We start from the raw sequence: 21,842 nt of genomic DNA, 5'->3' as shown, positions 1-21,842 counted from the left end.
ACTACATCCATCCTCGTGTGTGTGTGTGTGTGTGTGTGTGTGTGAGTAAACCAGTGCATAGGTCAAATTCATACAGATTACAAGTTGTGATAAGCCCTACGGGAACTGAGATGGAGATGTATGAGGTGGGTGGTCAGAGAAGGTCTCTGAGGAGGTGACATTTATGTTGAAACCTAGAAATGAGGAGCCAGCTGCCAGCTATGAGGTGAGAAAGGCAAGGACAACTGGCTTTGGGTCACTAGGTGGATAGTGGTACCATTGTGGGGAGTAAGGGAATGGAGAATTCTGCTTTGACGAGACACATTAAATTTGAGGTCAGTGGGTTCCCGAGTAGAGGTCAGGAATCTGGAGCGCTGGTATATTAGTGTTGGGAGTCAAATGGTATTTAAAGCCACTAGCCTGGGGAAGATCAACCAGTGCTTGTGTGTAGACAGAGGTCCAGGGCGTAGGCTGGGGCACACAACATAGTGATCTGATTGAGGTAAGGGTTCTCTGAAGAGACAGAAGGGATCAGGGAGGGCTTTTGACCTTCAGGCTTGATGGCCACCTGCCCCTAGGCCGCTCAAGAGAAGGCCCTGGAGGCGGTAGGAATGGTATAGGTGGAGAGAACTGGGAGGTGAGTGTGTTGACAGCAAATGTGGACGTCGCTTTGGAGGCCTCTGCCACGGAAGGGAGCAGAGATGGGGCAAAGGCTGGTGGGACTTAAGGCTCCAGGCTGACTTTTATTTAAAAGACCTGAGAACCCAGGTCAAACCAGGGCGGGTTTTGAGTAGGGATGGCACTGATTGGAGCTGGACCGGTAGGCGAGGCGCTCCGGAGAGAGACCCCCGAAGAATATGGGGCTTCGAGGTGGAGGCAGCTCAGCCCGGACAAAACGGAAGTCTAACTCGGAACTCAGTCCACCGGCCGCCGCGCCCGCGAACGGACGTGCTTGGCGCCAGGGACCACAGTTCTCCGCGAGCGGAGGGCCCGCTTCCGGGACGGGACCCGGAAGTGGTTATGGAGCTCCGCTGAGACACAGCGGACTGAGTTGTCTGTTGTTTTTCTGCGCTCCCTGCTCCTGCCACTGCCTCTGCCGCCGCCATGGGGAAGCGACAGCATCAGAAGGACAAGATGTAAGTTGAGCCTCAGCCGGCAGCGGGGCCCCACTCTGCCTCAGTCTTCGCCTGTCCCGCACTCAGCGCCGCCCCCTTTCTCTCTCAGAGCTGGTCCCCAGGGTCCCTCTCTGATGTCGTTTCCTCCAGGACACCTCCGCTTCTTCCCCAGCCGCCGAGGTCTCTCGAAATCCCGGCTCTAATATACCGTAGGTGTCCTCACCTGAGTGCGGCCCTCCCACCGCTTCGGCGCCGCGCGGGCACCGTCCCTTCGACTAAGCTTTTGTCCCGGACCGCCCGCCTGTCCACTCGCGAGTTCTGCTCCCGAATTAATTCCTCTCTCTTCACCTCCAGTCTCTCGCTGTGTGCTGGTTCGCGGCGATCAGCCTACACACATGCTACAGAATCTCCCCGTTTAAAACAAACTAACCTTGCCCGTATTCCCTTCCAGTTGCCACCATGTTTCTTACGTGAAAGACCTGTGTCTACTTGCTGTTTTCTGCTGTCTCTTGAAACCACTCCAGTCAGGCTTTCGCCCCTTAGGACTCTTGTCAGGATCGCAGTAACTTCTATGTTGCTAAATCTAGTGGTCAATTCTCAGTCCTCTCTTTGTGGACCTTGTCAACAGCAGTTGCCCACCCCTCTCCTTTGGAAGCCCATCTTTGGTATCTGCTCTTTATTTTCTTTCTTTCTTTTTTTTTTAATTATTCCGTATTTTATTATTTCTAAAGTATCTAGTGATCAATTTTGGAAAAATGCATAATTGTTTTTTTAAAAATTTATTGGGGTGACAATTGTTAGTAAAATTACACAGATTTCAGGTGTACAATTCTGTATTACATCATCTATAAATCCCATTGTGTGTTCACCACCCAGAGTCAGTTCTCCTTCCATCACCATATATTTGATCCCCCTTACCCTCATCTCCTACCCCCCACCCCCCTTACCCTCTGGTAACCACTAAACGATTGTCTGTCTATGAGTTGTTTTTTTTTTTTTCAGTCTACCTCAGTGGCTTCTCTTTTCTCAGTCTCCTGTGCTGGATCCTGCTCCCCTCTCCAAGAACTCATAGGTCGACATCCCCCAGGTTTCGTCTCCGTTTACATTCTCCCTGGGTGATCTCTCCAGTCTTGCAGTAGTCAGCTGCTTACTCCACATCTCCACTTGGAGGTGTGATAGGCGTCTCAAATTTAATATGCCCCAAACTCTTGATTTTCAGCGCCAGAGCCTGCCCCCTCCCCCATCTTCCCTATCTCAGTGGTCACATAGCTACTCAGTTTGCTCAGGTCAGAAGTCTGGGAGTTAGCCTTGGTTGCCTCTTTCCCTCAGCTCGCTCTTCCTCTAGTCCATCTTAAGTCCTGCTGGCTCTTCCAGGAACTGACCACTCTTGTCCACCAATTTCCATGTAGGTGGAGTTTATGCCAACTCCTTCCTGGACCGTTGTAGTCACTGGATTTCTGCTGCCTCTTTTGCTTGTCCTTCTACACGCAGCTGTCAGTGATGCTTTGAGGAAGGATGGTAGATCATATCAAGGCCCTGCCCCAAACCTTCCAACAGCTTTCCGTCCCACAAATCCAGTCCTTACATGGCCTGCCAGGCCCCCTGTGATCAGACCACTGTGACGTGTTTCTTTGCTGCCACATGCCCCCAATGCACACTCTTTTTCAGTGACTTTGCCCTTGTTTGGGAACACAACAGCTTTCTGTGCCTCGGGGCTTTTATGCATGCTAGGCCTGCTTGCTCCCTCTGCCTGGAAAGCTCTTTCCCCACATCTTTACAGGGCTAGCTCCTTCTCATCACCAACCCGCCTATTAGTTTTAGTTCATTTCCTTCAGAGCAAAGCACTGTTTGTTTACCAATTTGTTTACCAATTTGTATATCCCCATGTCTGTTGTGTTTATCATTGTGTGCCTGACATAGAGTAGGTGTTTAATAGGCATTTGCTGAATGATTGAAATGCTGCAGTTATCCATTACTTCCAGAAACTCTGTCCTCTCTATAAAGAGGATGGTAGTACGATTCTCTCTCTCTTCTTCAGGTACATTACCTGTGCTGAATACACTCACTTTTATGGTGGCAAAAAACCAGGTAAGGCATAAAATCCTTCTGTTCCCCTCAGTATGTGTGGGGGTGTAATTAAAAAATGACATCTTCACTATACAATGAACCTGTAAAAATGAACAATTAACAAGAATATGGAAACTGGTAGAGACAAATGGGCTGTGGACACAGAAAATTCAGAAAAGAGGAAATACACTAAACATATGAGAAACGGTTTAATTTTAGTGGTGGGTTTTTTGTTTTGTTTTTTTAACATGGGTTAAAATAACATTCTTTTCTCTATCAATTTAATACAAGCAGGCATACCTTGCCTTACTGTGCTTTGCAGATATTGCGTTTTTGAGCAAGTCTGTGGGTGCCATTTTTCCAACAGCATTTGTTCACTCCCTGTGTCTGTGTCACATTTTGGTGATTCTCACAATAATTTAAACTTTTTCATTATTGTATTTGTTATGGTGATCTGTGATCAGTGATCTTTGATGTCACTGTTATAATTGTTTTGAGGCACCGTGAACCATCCCCATATAAAATGGCAAACTTAATAAATGTTGTGTGCTCTGACTGCTCCACCAACTGGCCATTCTCCATTTCTTGCCCACTCTTTGGGCCTCCCTGTTCCCTGAGACACAATAGTTTTGAAATTAGACCAATTAATAACCCTACAATAGCCTGTAAATGTTCCAGTGAAAGAAAGAGTTGCATGTCTCTCACTTTAAATCAAAATCTAGAAATGGTTAAGTTTAGGGAGGAAGGCATGTAGAAAGACGAGATAGGCCGAAAGCAAGGCCTCTTGCACCAATTAGCTAAGTTGTGAATGCAACAAAAAGGAAATGAAAAGTGCTACTTCAGCCAACACACAAATAAGAAAGCAAAGCAGCCTTATTGCTTATAGGGAAAAAGTTTTAGTGGTGTGGATAGAAGATCAAACCAGCCACAACATTCTCTTAAGCCAAAGCTTAATCCAGAGCAAGTCCCTAACTGTCTTCAATTCTGTGAAGGCTGAGAGGGTGAAGAAGCTGTAGAAGAAAAGATGGAAGCTAGCAAAGGTTGGTTCATGAGGTTTAAGGAAAGAAGCTGTCTCCATAACATAAAAGTGCAGGGTAAAGTAGCAAGTCCTAATGTGGAAGTTGCAGGAAGGTATCCAGAAGATATCGTATCTAGCTACGATAATTAATAAAGGTGACTGCATACACTAAACAACAGATTTTTGATTGTAGATGAAACAACTTTATATTGGAAGAAGATGCCATCTGGGACTTTCATAGCTAGAGAGAAGCCAATGCCTGACTTCATCACTTCAAGGGACAGGTTGACTCTCTTGTTAGGGACTAATGCAGCTGGTACTTTAAGTTGAAGTCGGTGCTCATTTACCATTCCCAAAATCCTATGGCCCTTAAGAATTATGCTAAATCTACTCTGCCTCTGTTCTATAAATGGAACAACAAAGCCTGGATGATAGTACATCTGTTTACGACATGGTTTACTGAATATTTGAAGCCCACTGTTGAGACTCGCTGCTCAGAAGAAAAGATTCCTTTCCAAATATTCCTGCTCATTCACAATGCACTTAGTCACCCAAGAGAATGAAATGAATGTCGTTTTCATGCCTGCTAACAACATCCATTTTGCAGCCCATTGATCAGGGAGTCATTTCAACTTTCAAGTCTTAATATTTAAGAAATACATTTCATAAGGCTATCGCTGCTATAGATGGGGATTCCTCTGATAGATCTGGGTAAAGTAAATTGAAAACCTTCTGGAAAGGATTTACCATTCTAGATGCCGTTAATAACAGTTGTGATTCATGGGCAGAGGTCAAAATATCAACATTAACAGGCATTTCAAAGAAGTTGATTCCAATCCTTACAGATGATTTTGAGAGGTTCAAGACTTCAGTGGAGGAAATAACGGCAGATGTGGTGAAAATGGCAGGAGAACTAGAATTAGAAGTGGAGCCTGAAGATGTGACTAAATTGCTATAATCTTACAAAACTTTGATGGATGAGAAGTTGCTTCTTCTTGAGATGGATTCTACTGGTGAAGATTGTTGAAATGATAACAAAGGATTTAGAATTTTACATAAATTTAGTGATGAAGCAGCAGCAGGGTTTGAGAGGATTGAACTTCAATTTTGAAAGCTCTGTGGGTAAATGCTATCAAACAGTATCACATGCTACAGAGAAATTGTTCGTGAAAGGGAGTCAATCAATGCAGCACAACTTCACTGTTGTCTTATTTTAAGAGATTGCCACAGCCACCCAACCATCAGCAACCACCCTCCTGATCAGTCAGCAACCATCAACACTGAGGCAAAACTCTTGACCAGCAAAAAGATTATAACTCACTGAAGGCCCAGATGATGGTTAGCATTTTTTAGCAATAAAGTATTATTTAATTAAAGTACTTGCAGTACATTTTTTAAGACATAATGCTATTGCATATTTACACTACAATATAGTATAAACATAACTTTTGCATGCACTGGGAAACCCCAAAATTCGTGTGACTTAGTTCATTGCGATATTTGCTTTATTGTGGTGGTCTGTAGCCGAACCCTCAGTATCTCCGAGTTATGCCTGTATGTACTTTTTCCTCTTAAATTCTTAACTGACATACCCTATGTGTTTTGGTTCTATCTATTGAAAGGTTTTTAATTCACAGCAATTGCTGCACTAGGTAATTTACATGAACTTTTTATTAAAATGTAATTGAATTGTTGGTAGGAACACATAATGTGAAATTTTTTTTCACAGAATAAATTTTCTGTCTTTTATTTTCATTTTAAATAGATATCCCACAAACAAATTTTCGTCGTTTACCTTTTGACCACTGCAGGTAAGAGTTTTGAGAGTTTAGTCTTTCCCTTGTAATCATTCTTTCATGATTAGTTATTTGGCAATGAATCTAATCCTTGGAGATGCAGATGTGGGTTCTGTCTGCATTCCCCCACCCAGATCTTCCCTGAATTGGGAGAAGGTGACCCAACAAATGATATGAACTAATGATTATTTTCCACTTATTCTAAGTCTGTGTTTATGTGCATGGTCTTTTCCACCTCATTTTTACCTTCTAAGGTAGGTAGACGCTGATGTTAAGCCTATTTTACAGTTGAGAGAATCAGTGCTTAGAAGAGTGAAGTTCCTTGCCCAGGTGTCACATCCGGGAAGTGGTCCCACTGAGGCTTGAACCCAATGGTCTACTCCAGGCCAGTGCCTTTCACGCTTTGCTTTTGGTCCAGAGTCTAAGTAGTAACAGTAGCAGCAATAGTCATGGTACCGTGAGCCCTTTCCTTCCCTGAGAACTCAGCTCACTGCTAGGGGTAGGGAGGCACCCAGCTGCAGAGCCAGTCAAATGCTTCTTTCCACCCCAGTTGGTATGTGTATGAACAGAAGGTGGGTCTGTTGGAAAAGTGGGACTAGGACTAATGAACCCCAACACATTGGGGGTGGTGGGGGTGGGCAGGTCTGGTGATCCCCTTGGGCCTGAGTTTCCCCAAGCTCAAGCCGTGGTCATCTCTGCCCTGGACACATGCATGTCTGTATGGCCTTCTCCCCCACCACCCCAAGTTCTGCTTCCATAGGTCAGGGGGAGCCTTGAGAGCTGACAGAGCTCTCCTGGTGACCCAGCACGCCAGTTGAGGCAGGTCAGCCAGATAACACAGGGCAGTGAGAGTGCAGGGAAGGCCGAGGGGTGCAGCCGCTGGATCTGCCCAGGCACCTCCGGGAGGCTCCCATGCAGTAGTGTGTGAGGGCTTTTCCTGCAGACGCACTTGCTCAGGGAGGATGAACAAATGAGGCCCAGGTGTCATTGGTTGGATTTCTCCCCACCCCCACCAGGTTTTGTCATCAGCCTCATGACAATGTCTTATTCGGATTGGGTATGGATTGGTTTTATGGAAATACTTCCATCCTTGGTTCCCAGTTCTCTAAGAAGACTCTGATCTGTGTCTCGCCCATTTCTGAAGTACCTTGGGCTCTGGGTAACAGTGGGCTTTGAGAATTTGCCCTTAGGGTCCCGAGAGGATGCATGTACATTTCTTGCTGCATGGAACCTGATAGGAGGACAGGACCTGCTCTGGTCAGTCCTCAGTCCAACCAGCAGCGCCACTAGGTCAGAGAGGGAGGTGGTGAGGTTGCCCCATGAGGGCAGCATGTGGGAGGTAACCTCCATACTGCCAGGCTGTCCAGGTCCTGGGGACCTGTGCTCACCAAACTTACAGACGACCAGTGTATAAACAAGCCAGCTCATCCAGCGCTCTTGATGGTTAGTGACAGAAACCCTATGCAAGAAAAAAGGTATTGGCTTAAGGAAGTCTACTAGCTACAGTCTCCCTTCATTTGTGGACTCTGCTTTTCCTAAGGAGACCCTTTGCGAGGTGGCAAACGGCCTGTGGCCATCTGGGCCTCTGTAGGCCCTTCTACCCCCACATCCATGTATCAGAATTTACCCAGGGCTCCCAGGGCCTCAGGTCTTGCCTGAGTTACATGTCCCCCTCTTGGAGAAATGTGGGGAGAACTGGGTTCGCATTCTGTGGTCAGGAGCAGGCAGGGCACCCCCAGACCATGAGAGCCCCACTAGAGTCTCTTGAGATGGGAGAGGACAGTTCTCAGTAGGAAAATGTGGCCTGGTCATGCCTTCTAGGTGAGGTTTTGGGGAGCGAATTCCAGTCCTGCCTGGCCTAGGCCACCTCCAGGGACCTCTTTTGGGCTTGACCGTGATTACCTGTGTATTACGTGTCACAGCAGAGGGTGTGAGGAGGACCAGGTTACTCTTGTCCCAAAGCCCCCTCACCACCTCTTGGAGCCCGTCCCTTGTACTTACCAGTCTGTGCTGGGAGCTTCTGAGGGGGCAGGGATGTGGGAGTTACCTCCATGTGGGCACCCAGCCCCGGCTGTGGAGAAGAGTGACTGAGGGAGGGGCAGAGGGAGAAGTCACAGGGGCCCCGTGGGAGTGACCTGGCCAGCCCACTGCATGACCAGGAGTGACTATGTCCCTTCTCAGTCTCTCTCTGCAGCCCTTCACCTACCCGGTCTGCACCCCGGAAGGCGTTGTCTTCGACTTGCTGTGAGTTCTCTCTTGACATTTGAGCTAACACGTGGGGTGAGATTGTTGACACCCACTCAGGAAGGGAATGTGGGGCACGCTGGAGGGTTTGCGGCTCCAGGCAGTGCCAAGCCAGGCCATGCTGAGGTCCTGGCAGCCTCGGGAACCCGGGGTGGGCCTCTGGGGGACCCAGGAGGGACTGCCAGGCCTCAGAGAGGAGGAGGAAGCAACGCTGCTGTGATGTGGGGTGGGCAGCTTTGCGGACCGCGCTGCTGTCCTCCTGGCGGGACACTGACCTCCTGCCGTGTGGGGTCCTGGTGTGCTGATGGCCCCTGTGGACCTGTTTTGGAATGTTAAAGAACTGAGTATTTTTCACTTTAAGAAAGCAGAGCCATGATCAGGCTGCATACTTTTCCAATGCTGTAGTTTATAGCATAATGCTCAGTTTTATGTTCCCACAGAAGTCAGCTTATATAATTTTCTCATGGTTCAGACTTATTTTAGAAAAATTGGAAAATACTGTAAAGGGAAAGGAAAAATTTCCCGTAATTGCACTAACTGGGGTAACCACTGTCAATACTTACACTCATCTTTTTTTGTGGGTTTATTTGTGGTGACATGGTTGAGATAATACCATGAAGATAGTTCTGAATCCATTCTCTACTCAGTCATGATGGGAGCTTTTCCCCCATGTCATTCAGAAGTCTCTGGAAGTTATAATGTTGATGATGGCCCAGTATCTCATTGTATGGACATAGCAACATTTATGTACGTCTTTTTTTTTGCTAGTTTGTGTTGTTTATACATAACTGCAAAAAAAAACCCTGAACATACTTAGAAACCTATGGATCCAGAAATATCCCCCGCTTCCTTTGACAAGGTAAGGCGCTCAACTGCTTGGCTCTTGTGAGCAGAAGTGAGGCAGGTGAAGCCCCTTCACATCTGTCCCCCGGAAGCAGCCTCCTGGACGGTGGGTGGGTGCTGTCGTCACCAGGCTGCACCCGCCCCCACGCTGATGCTGTGTTTTCTTCCCTTCAGGAACATCGTCCCATGGCTTAAGAAGTATGGGACCAACCCCAGCAATGGCGAGGTAGGTGCTGTGCAGGAATTTAAACGATGCGGGTGAACACTGTCCTCTCACCTCTCCTTTGGTTCTGTGGTTTTCGTGTACACACGAGCGTGGGAGAAGACCATTAATGGGGCACAGTGAGGGGACTGTCCACCCCTCTCCACACCCATTCCTTTCCAGAAATGTCCCCTACGAGGGCACATGTGTGTGCAGGCGTCCATCATCTTCCCTTGGGCCGCAGGTGCCGTCCCATGCATGCACCCCTCTGTACCTTGCTTTCGCTCCCCAGTGTGTCAGAGATCTGAGCTTGGCAGTGCAGACAGCCCTGCCTGGTCCTGTGGGGCCTGTGTACGCCCTCTTGTGGGGGGCCTGCAGGGGATCAGAAGTGGCCTGCTGCTGCAAGCAGCGGTCGGTTGGGTGCGCCCTTGTACACGCTTCTCTAGGCTTTCACGGAGCATTCTCCCAGGATTGCTGGGTATGGCGTGGTGCGGTTGTGGGTCCGTCGCTGGCAGATTGCCGTCTAAGTTACACCTGTTTCAGCTCCTAACAGCAGTGTGTGAAAGAAAATGCCTGTTTCCCCATACCCTTGGCAACATGGGATAGCATCTGTTCCTTTGGTTTTTTTGCTACTTGTGGGCAAAAAGATTGTTTTAATTTGTATTTTTATTGTGAGTTAAGCAGTTTTTTATGTGTCGTGCATCCAGGCCCAGTGTCACAGGTTCTGTGCTGCTCAGGAAGAGATCCCCGGGGTCGAGTTCTAGCTTATTCTCCTTTTCTCCCCACTCTGCGTGCTTTCACATAAACCCCCGGTGTGCCCACGTCTTAATCATCCCGTGTTCTCCTGGTCCCTTTACTTCTCAGAGGTCTCTCTCTTTCCCTCGTGCTGCAACTTGGGCCCATTTCTTTATTTATTCAGTTGCCCTCATTCATTCTGCTGAGGCCTCCACACCTGGATGTCTTCTTTCTTCTGGCTGCCTGTACTTTGTTTTATTGTGAAGTTTCCTGTAGAACAGGTACATTTCAGACACATTATAGAAACATTGAAAAAGAGAGGATCCCATCACAGTTGCTCTTAACATTTGGGTGCGTGTATTCCTGTTCCCCCCACTTTTTAATGTTTTATCTTTCTTAAATAGTCATATGACAGAAGAATAAAGTAAACACCACCCAGTTTTAAATTTCAGAAATAATCAGTGCTTGCTATAAAACTGTGTGAACATCACAGAGTGTATAAACAAAGCTTTCCCTTGACCACGGCCTCCAGCCTGGGTCTTACCCGTGTCCAGGGTTGATTTGCTGGCTCAGAAGCTGGGGTTCGTTGTGAAGCCCCCTTATCCAGGTTGATTGCTGTGTCTTGGGAACTCCAGGTCACCACCTGCGCCTTACCCTCTTGCCTACAGCTGCGGAGGCTTGGACAGTCAGGGATTTTTCCATTTCGTCTGTGACACCCAGCCTCAGCAGTTCTTCATATCAGCCACTTCTTCGTTATTATTAATTATTAATTCTGCTTCTTTTAGAAACTGGATGGGCGGTCCCTGATCAAGCTTAACTTTGCAAAGAACAGCGAAGGTAAGGGATCTCTTCTACAACGGACTCAAGGCCTGGCCTGCAGAACCCAGCCTCTGCCTCTCACCAGATTCTCTGCAGAGCCAATCATTCCTTTCTGATCAGGCTGGACACTTGCTTTTAATTTCTCAAAGATGTAATGTAATTTTTCCTTAAAGGTCCAGGTAGTTTCTATAGGTGATGGTGGAGGGGAAAATCCTTGGGTTTTGGGTACTTCTTCCCACAGAAGCAGTTGGGCCATGTGGGCCTTTGGTGGCCTCTGTGGGTACAGGTGGGCCGTGTGGCTCTGGTCTACTCGTGGCTGGAGACAGAAGCTGCGCAGGTTGCGGCCCAGGGTGGGCAGCCGGGCAGTGGGTGTGGGATAGCTGACAGATTTGCCAGCTGGCTCTTGGGCTGGTCTTCTCCTCACCACTGATTATACAGCCCTAGGACTGCCCTGGCATCCTCCCATTGACCAGACGCCGTAGCTGAGGCAACCCCTGTGGGCACTGACCTTGCTCTTGGTTCTTTGCGGGCCTGGCGCAGTTCTCTTGGCTCGTACAATGCATGGCCAAGACTGGGTGTGAGCTGAAGCACCTGTCACCGGGGCCCATCCGACACTTGTGTCTGGCCCACAATAGGTGCTGGTTCACAGTGATGAGTGAGGGGGCCTCAGCGATTCAGGGGCAGTCCCTGGGGGTCAGGGAGCTCCGCCGTGGTGGCCTAGTGCTGTGGGCCTCCCTGCTCGTAGGTGAGCTGATTTGGGGAGGTCCACAGTGTGTCTCGTTCAGCACATATTTACTGAGTAGCTGCCATGTGCAGAGAGCAGAACATGCCAGATCTCTCCTGGAATGAAAGGAACTTACATTATGGTGAGAGAGGAAACTGGAAAACGGATCACAATACTGTCAGATGCTGCTTCTGCCAGGGCCAGATGAAAAGCAGGGTGAGGAGAGCGGGTCGTAGGAAGACTCACAGAGAGGGTCTGGGTGGAAATCTGACAAGAACTCTCTCATAATTATTTTTATGTGGTTTTCAAATCAGGATTTTTAAAAGTCCACACAAATACATGTGGTTGATCTCTAAGTCTCTTAATCTATCTAGAGATCTCTAATCTCTAATGTAACCCCCACCCCCTTTTTTGCAGTTTATTTGTTGGGAGTTATTTGAACAGGCTGCTGGTTGCCTCTGGGGCATTGCAGGGCAGGGGCAGGAAGCAGGACTTTGTTGCAATAACCCAGGCGACAGGGTAAGGGGTGTCACAGGGTGTGAGGTGGAGGAAGAGGCCGGGCAGTGGTCAGCAGCGACGGGCTGCGGGCTGATGGAGCAGACACCTGTGAGCAGGCCACATGGAGGCTGGGTCTTGCAGGACGAATAGGAGTTTCCGAGGGGTAATTGAGGAGGGCGCTCGAGCAGGCGCTGTGCCTCTGGGCCCCTGCAGTGGGCCTGCTGATGCAGGGTTCTGCCTCCATTGATCTGACATTGGGCCTTTCTCTGACTCGCCTCTCTGTGCCTTCTTGCTAGACAAGTACCACTGCCCGGTGCTCTTCACCGTGTTCACCAACAACACCCACATCGTAGCCATCAGGACCAGTGGGAACGTCTACGCCTACGAGGTGGGTTCTCAGGGACTGTGTGGCATCAGGCTCTTCAGGGGTGTGCTCTAGGGAGCCCTGGGCTGGGCAGCAGGCACAGCTTGTCTCCATGGAGCTGACATTCTGAGAGCTACTGGCACAGTCCAGGAAAGGCGGGGCCTTGCTGGGGCTTCCGGACCTGAAACCCAGTATCTTCCGCAGACTTACTGGCCAGGCCCTGGCAGGGAGCCTGTGCCCTGAGGGCAAGCTCCAGCGCTTTGAGGGGAGAGCCGAGCCCCCAGCTCCTGGCGGAGTCCCCAGGAGGACTGGATGCAGACTGCGGGGTGGGTGTGGGGAAGAGGAGACCCCAGTTTCCACAGCAGCCCTCGTGCCCTGGGTGTACCGGCGGAGGGTACAGACAGCAGGGGTGTGGGCCCCACATTTTGGGAAAGCCCTCCCTGAGCTGTTTTCATGCCTGTCCCTGGCTGTGGGTAGGGTCTGGGTGGCCAGTGCTGCCCTAATGACTCGGAGTGACGTGTGCCTGAAGCAGGCGTGAATGGAAGGGGGCTTGGTAAAGATGGGCGGCCTCGTTGAGCTTGTTTGCTGATGTGTAAGACGTGTGTCACGTGAGTGTCCTGTGAGGAGCCTTGCTCAGAGGGAGGAATTGGAGTCTTTGGGGCTCAGCAAGCCCCACCCCCAGTGGCTGGGCTGTTGTTATGAGCCTGTGGTGGGTACATGGTTGTCCCATCCTTTTCCTTACTGCTGGAATGGTGCCGTCGCCTGGACTGGCTGCAGGCTCCCAGGGCCGGGATGGGGACAGGCATTGTAACAGCTGGCTTCCCCCTGGCTCTAGGCAGTGGAGCAGCTAAACATCAAGGCCAAGAACTTTCGAGATCTGCTGACCGACGAGCCCTTCTCCCGGCAGGACATCATCACCCTCCAGGTAGGTGTCCCTTCCCCCTGTTGTTCTCAGGAGGGACCACCCTGAGGACCTTGGCATGGCTCCCCTCTGCCAACCCCACCTCTCTAGCCATGCTCGGGGGCCTCCTTGCCACCTGCCTGGTTGCAGCTCCCCCGCTGCTATTGGCAGTGCCCCCATCTCCTGCCCTCCCTGTGCTCAGTCACCTGGGCTCAGGCACATGCCTCTTCCTCAGTCTGGCTCAAAGATCTCCCCCTTTGATGCCTGTCCCCGCTTGTGTCAGGGCCCCTCATCTCTGCCCCCAGCGCCATCTTGGCATCCGAGTGGCCCCTTTGCAGGCCTGACTCTCCTCCCACCCCGAGAGTGGGGGCTGATGTGTGATCTGTACCCCAGTGTTGAGCGTAGGGCACCCCTGTTGGTGTCAGAGAACCCTGAGTGAGTCAATGAAAAACATGGACTTAGAAAATCCGGGGGCCGTTCCCTTCTGTGGCTGGTCGCATTGTAATGGGAGGTCAGCACATGTTCCCTCCAAAGGCGTGGGCTTGCTGTCCCCAGGGCCCAAGCACTGTGGGGTCTGTGCCTGGCAGCCAGGCAGAAAGGAGTGCAGGGCTGCATGTGGGAGGCCTGAAGCTGGGCGCCCCATGCCTGCCCACGTCCCCTCCAGAAGACTCCATCCGTCCTGTGGCTGCATAACAAGGGACACATGTCAGCTGTGTGCTGTAGAGAAGCGGATGCAGTTTGGTGGGCAGCTCGCCATTGGTGCCACTGTCCCCACCCCACTGCTGCTCGTGGCTCTGCCTGGGGCAGAGCCCTCTCCCCACCCCTGGTGCCCCTGTTGCCTGCTCAACCCCCAAGGCCTCCGGGCAGCCACAGGACAGATGGCGTCTCTCCCCTCCTGGCCCCAGGACCATCATGCTACCTGTCCATGCTTTGCTGCCTGAAGCAACCACGTGGCCACAACCCAGGACCCATCTATGGTGCTGGGCTCACTCTGCTGCGCCTCTTCTTTTTGTTGCAGGACCCCACCAACTTGGACAAATTCAACGTCTCCAACTTCTTTCATGTTAAGAATAACATGAAAATGACAGACCCAGGTACGTACAGCCAGAGCTGGTCCGGGTGCCAGAGTGGGAGGAAATAGACCAGTGCTCCCTGGGCAAATCCCCCACCTTCCTGGGGCCAGAGTCTCGCTCAGACCTAAGTAGCTCTGGAATTTCCTGAGCTGATGTTCCCCTTCTCTTGTGCTGAAGTTGACAGGACCACCCTGGCCCACACCCACCTACAGGGGCATAACGTGGGTGCCAGCTGGGCCTTTACACCCACGTGCCCATAACCTCGTGGGGGAGGCCTGGCCGCTGCCTCTTCCCCACTCACGACTCAGCTCCAGGGGCCCTCAGGTGTCTGGATGGGGCCCTGTCCTCGCTCCTGAGAATTGTCCCTGTTCCCACTGCAGGGACACGTGGGTAGGCAGGTAGGCGGGTCCTGTGAGGGGTTGTGAGTGTGGGGACTGCTTAGCTGGCTGGTCCCCACCACCGGGATCCGGTGGTGCCGGCCGGTTTCTAGACACTATTGGGGAGCGGAGCAGAGACCGAAGCGACTCCGGCGGGAGGCATGCGGGTAGACTGCTGCCCTGCCGGGCTGCCTCCTCGCTCTCTCCCTCCAGGTGCCGCCCTGGGTTTGTAGCATCTACTGTACGAGGTATCACTGTGAGGGAGGCTGGCCTGTGTCCTGGCCTCGGGGCTTCCGCTGTTGCTGTCGGCTCTGGCTTCTTGTCCCCGTGACACACATCTGGGGACATTACTGGGTGTTCAGCTGCTCAGGGCCACCATGCTGTCTTGTAGATGAAGAAAAGGCCAAACAGGACCCATCGTATTATTTGAAAAATACAAATGCTGAGACTCGAGAGACATTGCAGGAGCTCTACAGGGAGTTCAAAGGGGATGAGGTCCTGGCGGCCACCATGAAAGTCCCAGAGAAGAAGAAGGTGGACAAGTTGAACGCTGTGAGTAGGTGGAGGGCCACACAGCTGCCAGCTCAGCCACCTTGCCTGTCACAGTGGTTTGGGATACATTTGGAGGGGAGATGGCTGGGAGCCCCAGAACGGAGGTGGCTCTGGGGGCCCAGAGGATAGCTGTACTGAGGAGGCTGGGGTTGACAGACAGGTGTGCTGGGGCCACACAGGGGAGGTGGCCCCTGCCGTGGAGGGTCTGCATTGTGCTCTGGCTCAAGCTGGGCAGCTGGGAGTGGACACGCTGGGTGGCCAGCTGTCTGGTGGCTCTGGTGGTACTATGTGACGTAGCCTCAGGCATTCGGTCTGTGGGTGGCAGGGAGGGGATGTCCCTTGGGGTGCAGAGTCACTGAGGTACAGAGCTGGTTACTTGGTGCCCAGAGTAAACCCAGAGAGAGACGGCAGGGGTGTTTTAGGGGTGCCATGGTGCTGAGGGGAGGGAACAAGTGGTGCCTGGGGCTGCGTAGAACCCCCTGCACCTGGGCAGGCACATTAATTTCTCACAACACCCAGTAGTTGGTCCTGAGGCCTCAGTTGGCAGTGGTGGCACCAGGATTTGTGCCCTGGCCTGTCGGGCACCAAAGCTGTTCCTTCCCCTCTTCAGGCAGGGCCTGGCGAACTGGGACTTTTGGGGCAGGGAGGTAGGGCTCTGAGGAAAATTGGCAAAAGTAAGAAAAGAAAGTTTGTTTTGCATAATCCCTCTACTCTAAAACAATAGTTCTTGGCATTTTGGTGTACTTCCTTCTGGTGGGGAGAAGTCCCTCTTTATTTTTTCCCTCTGCCTAGGATAAAAAAATATTTATTGGGGCTTATATTTTCCTGATTAAAAATATAATATGTTTATTGTAGCAACTTAAAACCTGTAAAGAGAAACTAGAGTCCCTTGTTCCTTGGGCCCTTAGGGAGAAGCAAGTGTGGGCTGGGCGGTCCTGTCCCCCAGGAGGTTCCTGCTGGTGTCTGTGGGTGGTAGCCAGGGTGCCTTCCTGGAGGAGAGGTGCCAAGCAGGCCCTGAGCACTGGGGACACGTAGCTTCCATGTCCCCCACCAGCCTCTCAGGGCACCAATGATGTGCTGACGTGGTTTTCTTGGCAGGCGCACTACTCCACCGGGAAGGTTAGTGCCTCCTTCACCTCCACCGCCATGGTTCCAGAGACCACGCATGAAGCAGGTAGCCGCCTTTGCTCCTCCATCACCAGTGGAGTAGCTTAATAGTGGCTGAGGGGGGCGCCCTGCCCCCCTGCCTTTTCGGCATCGTTCTGTCGTGTTGGCTTCGTGGGCTCTTAGGCAGCTCCAGAGTGGTCAGGCGGGTCGGTCCCTCTGAAACTGTTTGTGTCTGGGAGGGAGGAGGCTGTAGTGAGGCTAGGCCGGGGGCAGGAGGTGGACCCCCCCACACACACACGCACACTCCTTGGCCTCCGCCCCGCTGCCCACGGGCAACAGCCCTCCACCAAGGCTGCCGTTGGCATGGTCCCCAGGCCCTCTTCCTCTGTGTTTCCGGCCCATCAGGCCCCCACCGTCCCGACGCACCAGCCCTCCCCTCCCAACCCCCTCCTCAGGCCTCTCCCACCTTGGATGCAGGCTTTTCCAGCACCCCCCTTGACTGCTGAGCCCCTCTCTGCCCCCTCCTCCTGTGCTCAGCCAGGGCAGACCCTTGGGCTCTCCCCAGAGCTGGGGCTATGTTCCTGCCTTCGTGCCTGGCATGGGGTGTGGCTGCCCCCCGGCTGAGGGCAGGCACAGAGCTGGGCCTCTGCTTGCAGCCGCCATTGACGAGGACGTGCTGCGCTACCAGTTTGTGAAGAAGAAGGGCTACGTGCGGCTGCACACCAACAGGGGCGACCTCAATCTGGAGCTGCACTGTGACATGGTGGGTGTGGCAGCCATCCCTCTCCCTGCCCAGGGTACTTCTGGGGTCTTATACGTGGAGCTGCACTTAGGATGTGCTTGTAGTAGAAAATTGTCTTCTAGAAAGTGTGGCCCCAGAAGGGACCTTGTCAGCCGTGTGCTGCGTTTCCTTGGCCCGAGTCTGGGCAGCCGAGCACACCCCAGCACACTAGGCGTCGGGCTTCCCCACCACTCCGTTGAGGCTCCCTGTAGCTCTGGGGCTCAGCGGCTGCAAGTGTCCTTACCGTGTCTGGGCTGGGCAGCTGAGCCTCTTCCGCTGCGTGATGAGGGCCCACGTGGCATTCGTGACCCTCTCATTGGCCACTACGTGCCTCACAGCAGTATCTGGGCTATTTTGCAGACACCGAGAACCTGCGAAAACTTCATCAAGCTATGCAAGAAGCAGTATTACGATGGCACCGTCTTCCACAGATCCATCAGGAACTTCGTGGTGAGTGATGTGGGTCAGCGCTGGCTGCACAAGGCCAGGTGAATCCTGGAAGTGACGCCTGTCATACCTGGGAGCCCCTTCTCCTCAGGGGCAGGGGACCTGCAGGCTCACCCCTTTAGTCCCCAGCCCGGCCACACTGGGCTATGTAGAGAAGTGGCCTTGGGGGCCTCTGTCCTCACCAGCAGCTCAGACCCCCTTGAGCCCGCCTGGCAGGTGGGGAATTGCTTCCGTCAGTGGGCAGTGTGTGGTGGGCAACCACGGGACGGCCGTGAGGTCATGGGGTATGGGTTGTTCACTGGCTTTTGTTCTTGCAGATCCAGGGGGGTGACCCCACCGGCACAGGCACAGGTAGGTACTGGTGCTGGGGCTCCCTGGGCAGCTGTGGCTGTCCTGTCAGCTGTGGGGTTAGGTGAGTGGGGGCCATGCCGAGATGTGGAATCTGATAGAACAGCCACCAATGTGCTTTTCGACCTCAGGCATGTCCCTGGTGTGTCATTTTGAGATTGTTGTAAGGCCTGAAATGATAGATGGAAGTGGGAGCATGTTGCCTCCACACACCTCCGGGGTACCCACCTTTGTCAGCCGACCAAGGGAGGCTACAGGGAGCCCACAGGGAGGTGTCTCCCAACCCCAGACGTCTAGCTGCCTCCCCGCCGCCTCTCACAGCCCCACTCAGCCTATCAGCTGGTTGGGTGCAGACCCTCTCCCTCATCCTGTGTGATGTGAGCGCAATGACTTAGCCTTCACCTTTTACTCCCTGTCCTCAGGGCCAGGCCCACGCAGGGGCTCCAAGGGGACTGGTGATGAGGCTGCCCTCCCAGGTGCCCCTACCCCAGACACCCCCCGGCATGCCCAGCGCCCCTTGAAACTCAGCAGATGTGCAGAGCTGGACTGTGTCCTGCTGGCTGTGCTTGGCGAGGACCAGTCGTTCTTGCTGCCATCCGTGCTCCTTGCTCTTCCAGGTGGGGAGTCGCACTGGGGCAAACCCTTCAGAGATGAGTTCCGGCCCAACCTGTCGCACACGGGCCGCGGCATCCTCAGCATGGCCAACTCGGGGCCCAACACCAACAAGTCTCAGTTGTGAGTTGCTGGGTCCATGGGATGGATATGGGGAGGCGGCGGGGGCTCCCTGCAGTTTCCCTGTCAGCCTTGCCCTGAAGGTCGTGCTTGACCTGAATCCAATCCAGAAGGTGTGCAGCACACCCCTGGGTAGGTGGCCCTCAGGCGACATTGCCCAGACCTGCCCAGGCGTGGGCATGTGCACCTCTGTGCACACAGGACGAGTCAGCAGGCAGCTCTGCGCCTCGGGGCACGTGCCTGAGAAGGAAGAGACGTCGGGAGTTCCCAGCAGAGCCAGAAAGGCCTCCTGGAGAAGGTGCCACAGGAAGCAGATGTGGGTGTGGCATGGGTGCCCGGGCCCGGGAGTGACAGGGAGGAGCAGCTACGCAGGAGCTTGGATCGGGGTCCAGCTTGAGCAGCCGTTGGCTGTGGTGTATAGAAATGGAAGGACTTGCTGAGGCAATTGTGCCTGAACACTTGTGTCACACCCGGCTTGGTCCTGGGGGGTTCTAGTGGGCGCTGAGGAGGTGGGATGGGCTAGATCTACAGGCCTGGGCGGCCCCATGTCCAGATGTAAAGGCGGGGGCGAGGGCCCCCCAGGAGCAAGTGTGGGGAAAGGAGTGGCTGGCCCCAGCCTGGCGGAGGTGGAGGGGTGTCTGCGAGGCTGTGGGAGGAGTGTTTTGTGAAGGAGCCACAGGCCATGGACCAAGGCAGGGCAGGGGATTGATTTGGGCAACGTGGAGGCCGGTGATGGAGGCCGGTGTGGGTGGTTTGCGGTGGTAGCTTTCTTGGATGTTTGATAGGATTTACCCACAGAAACATCTGGCTTGGAGGAATTTGGGGGGGTTCCATCTAGGTGGGGGTCTGTCTATCTTTTAATTGGCCTAGTCATCTTCTCTATGAGCTTTATGATTTCATCTAAGTTTCATTATTTATAGTTTTTAAAAATCCTTAATTCCTACTTGTACTTTTGTTTAGCCTTTAATTTTTGCCCACTTTTTATTAGGTGGTTTGTATTTTTCTTGCTAAGAGCTTTTTAGATAAGTCATCCGTATTCCAAATATGTTTTCCAGATATTTTTATTTGGTTGGAATGATAACCACAATATTTTTAAATGTCATATATTCAATCTCTCTCTAGTTTTCAGTTGTACTTAAGGGGGTCTCCCCACTTCAATTGTATGTGGGCTCTCTTGCAATTTTTGGAAGGCTTTACTTTTTTTGGAGGTGGGAAGATTTTATTTCTGTATTACATACTTACACATTTTTGTATATGAATGTGAACAAAACATTTTTATTTTCTTGCGGTTGTTCTAACATCACTCCTAGAGTAATCCCTCCTTTTCCCAGTTAAATTGCAGCCTCCTGTTGACCACGCAGAGTGAGATTGCCCATCTGAGCTCTCTTACCTGTCAAGTTTGACTGGTTGGCTCCAGGCCTCATGGGCACAGGTGGAACAGCGAGGGGCTGGGACCACTCAGGGCTCTGGGCCTCTCCCGTGGGGAGCCTTTTATATCCCACGGTCCCCTAGCTTAGAGGTGATTAGTTTCAGGTGATTTTCCCATAAATCCTGTATTTCCTTAACCAGGGTCCTCCTCCTCAGGCGTCCACGACAGGTTCCCGGCTCCTCTCCTCACCAGTCATATTCCATTTCCATGTAAATCGGGTTCTCATCCTGGACTCTATTCTGTTCACTGCTTGTTTGCTATTCCTGCACCGATATTCTACCTATTTGATTTTATTGGCTCTCTCTAGGAAGTCCTATAGGCAGGTCCACTCGCGCTGTTTTCACTTTTTGGCTTTACTTGGTTGTTTATTCTCTAATCTGAACTTTAAGATCATTTTATGTAGAGCTTTGAAAATTCTGGTGGGAGTCTAACTGGAATGACGTGACATCTATGTTTTGGAAGAGTAGACATGTATACGACATCTTCCATCAAGGAATTTGGCTTGACTTTCCCTGTGGATATGTTTTATATCTCTTAGTGTGATTTTATATTTTTCTTCACATGGGTCCCAGATAAACCTACTCCTTAAGGGTTTTATAATTTGTGACATTTTTATAAATGGAATTTTTTCCCAATTCTGTTGCTCATATAGAGAACCTGTTTATTTCATATCTAGCCACTTGATCAAATTCTCCTACAATTCCAATAGTTTTTATTAAAAATGTCTTGGGTTTTCTAGATATTCCCACTTACTAGCACAAGGGGGTGTCCCCTCTGTTTTTCTGGTATGAACTAGTCACCTCACTAACAGGCCTGTGAGGGAGAGGACGTGAGCTTCCTTTCTAAGTGACATGCTGGTTACCCATGTGATCAAATTATTGTTGAGCCTACGTTTTTAGGAGAGGTTGTAGAATTTCCAGATGCTTTTCTCTTAGCATCTGTTACCGTGGTCATATGATTTTCTTTTTCTCCTAGAACTTGTGGATGTAATCTCTGGGTCAACCAGCCTTTCTGTCACGGTTTTGTCCTAGAGTCAATCCGGGCTGGTTCTTGCTGTGCTGTGGTTTTCCACTGACTACTGTTTTTGACTGTGTGCCACTGTCTTCATACGGGAGCCTGCTCTGATCTGATCGGGTCTGAGTGTTAGCGGGGTGCAGCCCATGTGCAGTGAGCCAGCTGTGACTTTATGGCCTGGGGTAGTTTAACTTAAACTGGAGACAGCTGCTTGTTAAGTTAGCTGGTTAAGGACAGCTTGCAGATCATTCATGCTCATTCTTTAGTCGGGTTCCATTTCATGGGCCAACTGGGTAGTTTGCATTTTGCCAGAATTTAATTCATCCAAACTTGTTTCCCTGGTGTCTCCCCTGTGCTCACGTCTCCTTCCTCATTCCTGAACACATTTGTATTCCTTTTCTCCTTGATGGTTTATGAAGGGCTTGTCTGTTTTTACTTCTGTGTAATTATTTTCAGTTTCCATCTTTAACTTCTTCTTCCTGGTTTCTTTTCTCTTTCTCTCCTTTCTCACTTTCATACCTTTATACCAGTGAGGACATTTGAGTCTGTACATGGGGAGGTCATGCGTTTCCCTTTTCTCTGCTTGCTGGTCCTTAGTCATTTCAATTTCTTCCTAGTTCAAAGAACTAATTTTAGACATTATTTACTTTTTGTCATATCTTTGTTTTGCTTTCATT

The 21,842-nt window shown here is 51.4% G+C and overlaps 1 protein-coding gene across 4 annotated transcripts in view; it reads left to right on the top strand.

The window, feature by feature from the left end:
* Positions 1-975: 975 nt before the first annotated feature.
* The window catches only part of PPIL2 (peptidylprolyl isomerase like 2), a 27,633-nt gene continuing 6,766 nt past the window's right edge, over positions 976-21,842 (top strand). For all 4 annotated transcript variants that reach the window (XM_033097350.1, XM_033097349.1, XM_033097348.1 and 1 more), the window contains exons 1-15: positions 976-1,115; positions 3,133-3,182; positions 5,945-5,990; positions 8,157-8,219; positions 9,237-9,288; positions 10,785-10,836; positions 12,337-12,428; positions 13,240-13,329; positions 14,324-14,399; positions 15,147-15,307; positions 16,406-16,481; positions 17,071-17,177; positions 17,556-17,645; positions 17,960-17,993; positions 18,608-18,725. In XM_033097350.1, the coding sequence (XP_032953241.1) occupies positions 1,084-1,115; positions 3,133-3,182; positions 5,945-5,990; positions 8,157-8,219; positions 9,237-9,288; positions 10,785-10,836; positions 12,337-12,428; positions 13,240-13,329; positions 14,324-14,399; positions 15,147-15,307; positions 16,406-16,481; positions 17,071-17,177; positions 17,556-17,645; positions 17,960-17,993; positions 18,608-18,725 (1,139 nt within the window). In that variant the 5' untranslated portion in view covers positions 976-1,083. The remainder of the gene's footprint in view (positions 1,116-3,132; positions 3,183-5,944; positions 5,991-8,156; positions 8,220-9,236; positions 9,289-10,784; positions 10,837-12,336; positions 12,429-13,239; positions 13,330-14,323; positions 14,400-15,146; positions 15,308-16,405; positions 16,482-17,070; positions 17,178-17,555; positions 17,646-17,959; positions 17,994-18,607; positions 18,726-21,842) is intronic.

This window comes from Rhinolophus ferrumequinum, chromosome 25 (genome assembly GCF_004115265.2).
Source record: "Rhinolophus ferrumequinum isolate MPI-CBG mRhiFer1 chromosome 25, mRhiFer1_v1.p, whole genome shotgun sequence".
Taxonomy (NCBI): Eukaryota; Metazoa; Chordata; class Mammalia; order Chiroptera; family Rhinolophidae; genus Rhinolophus; species Rhinolophus ferrumequinum.
The sequence above is the reverse complement of the archived record's forward strand: the minus strand, read 5'-3'. Positions and strand labels throughout refer to the sequence as shown.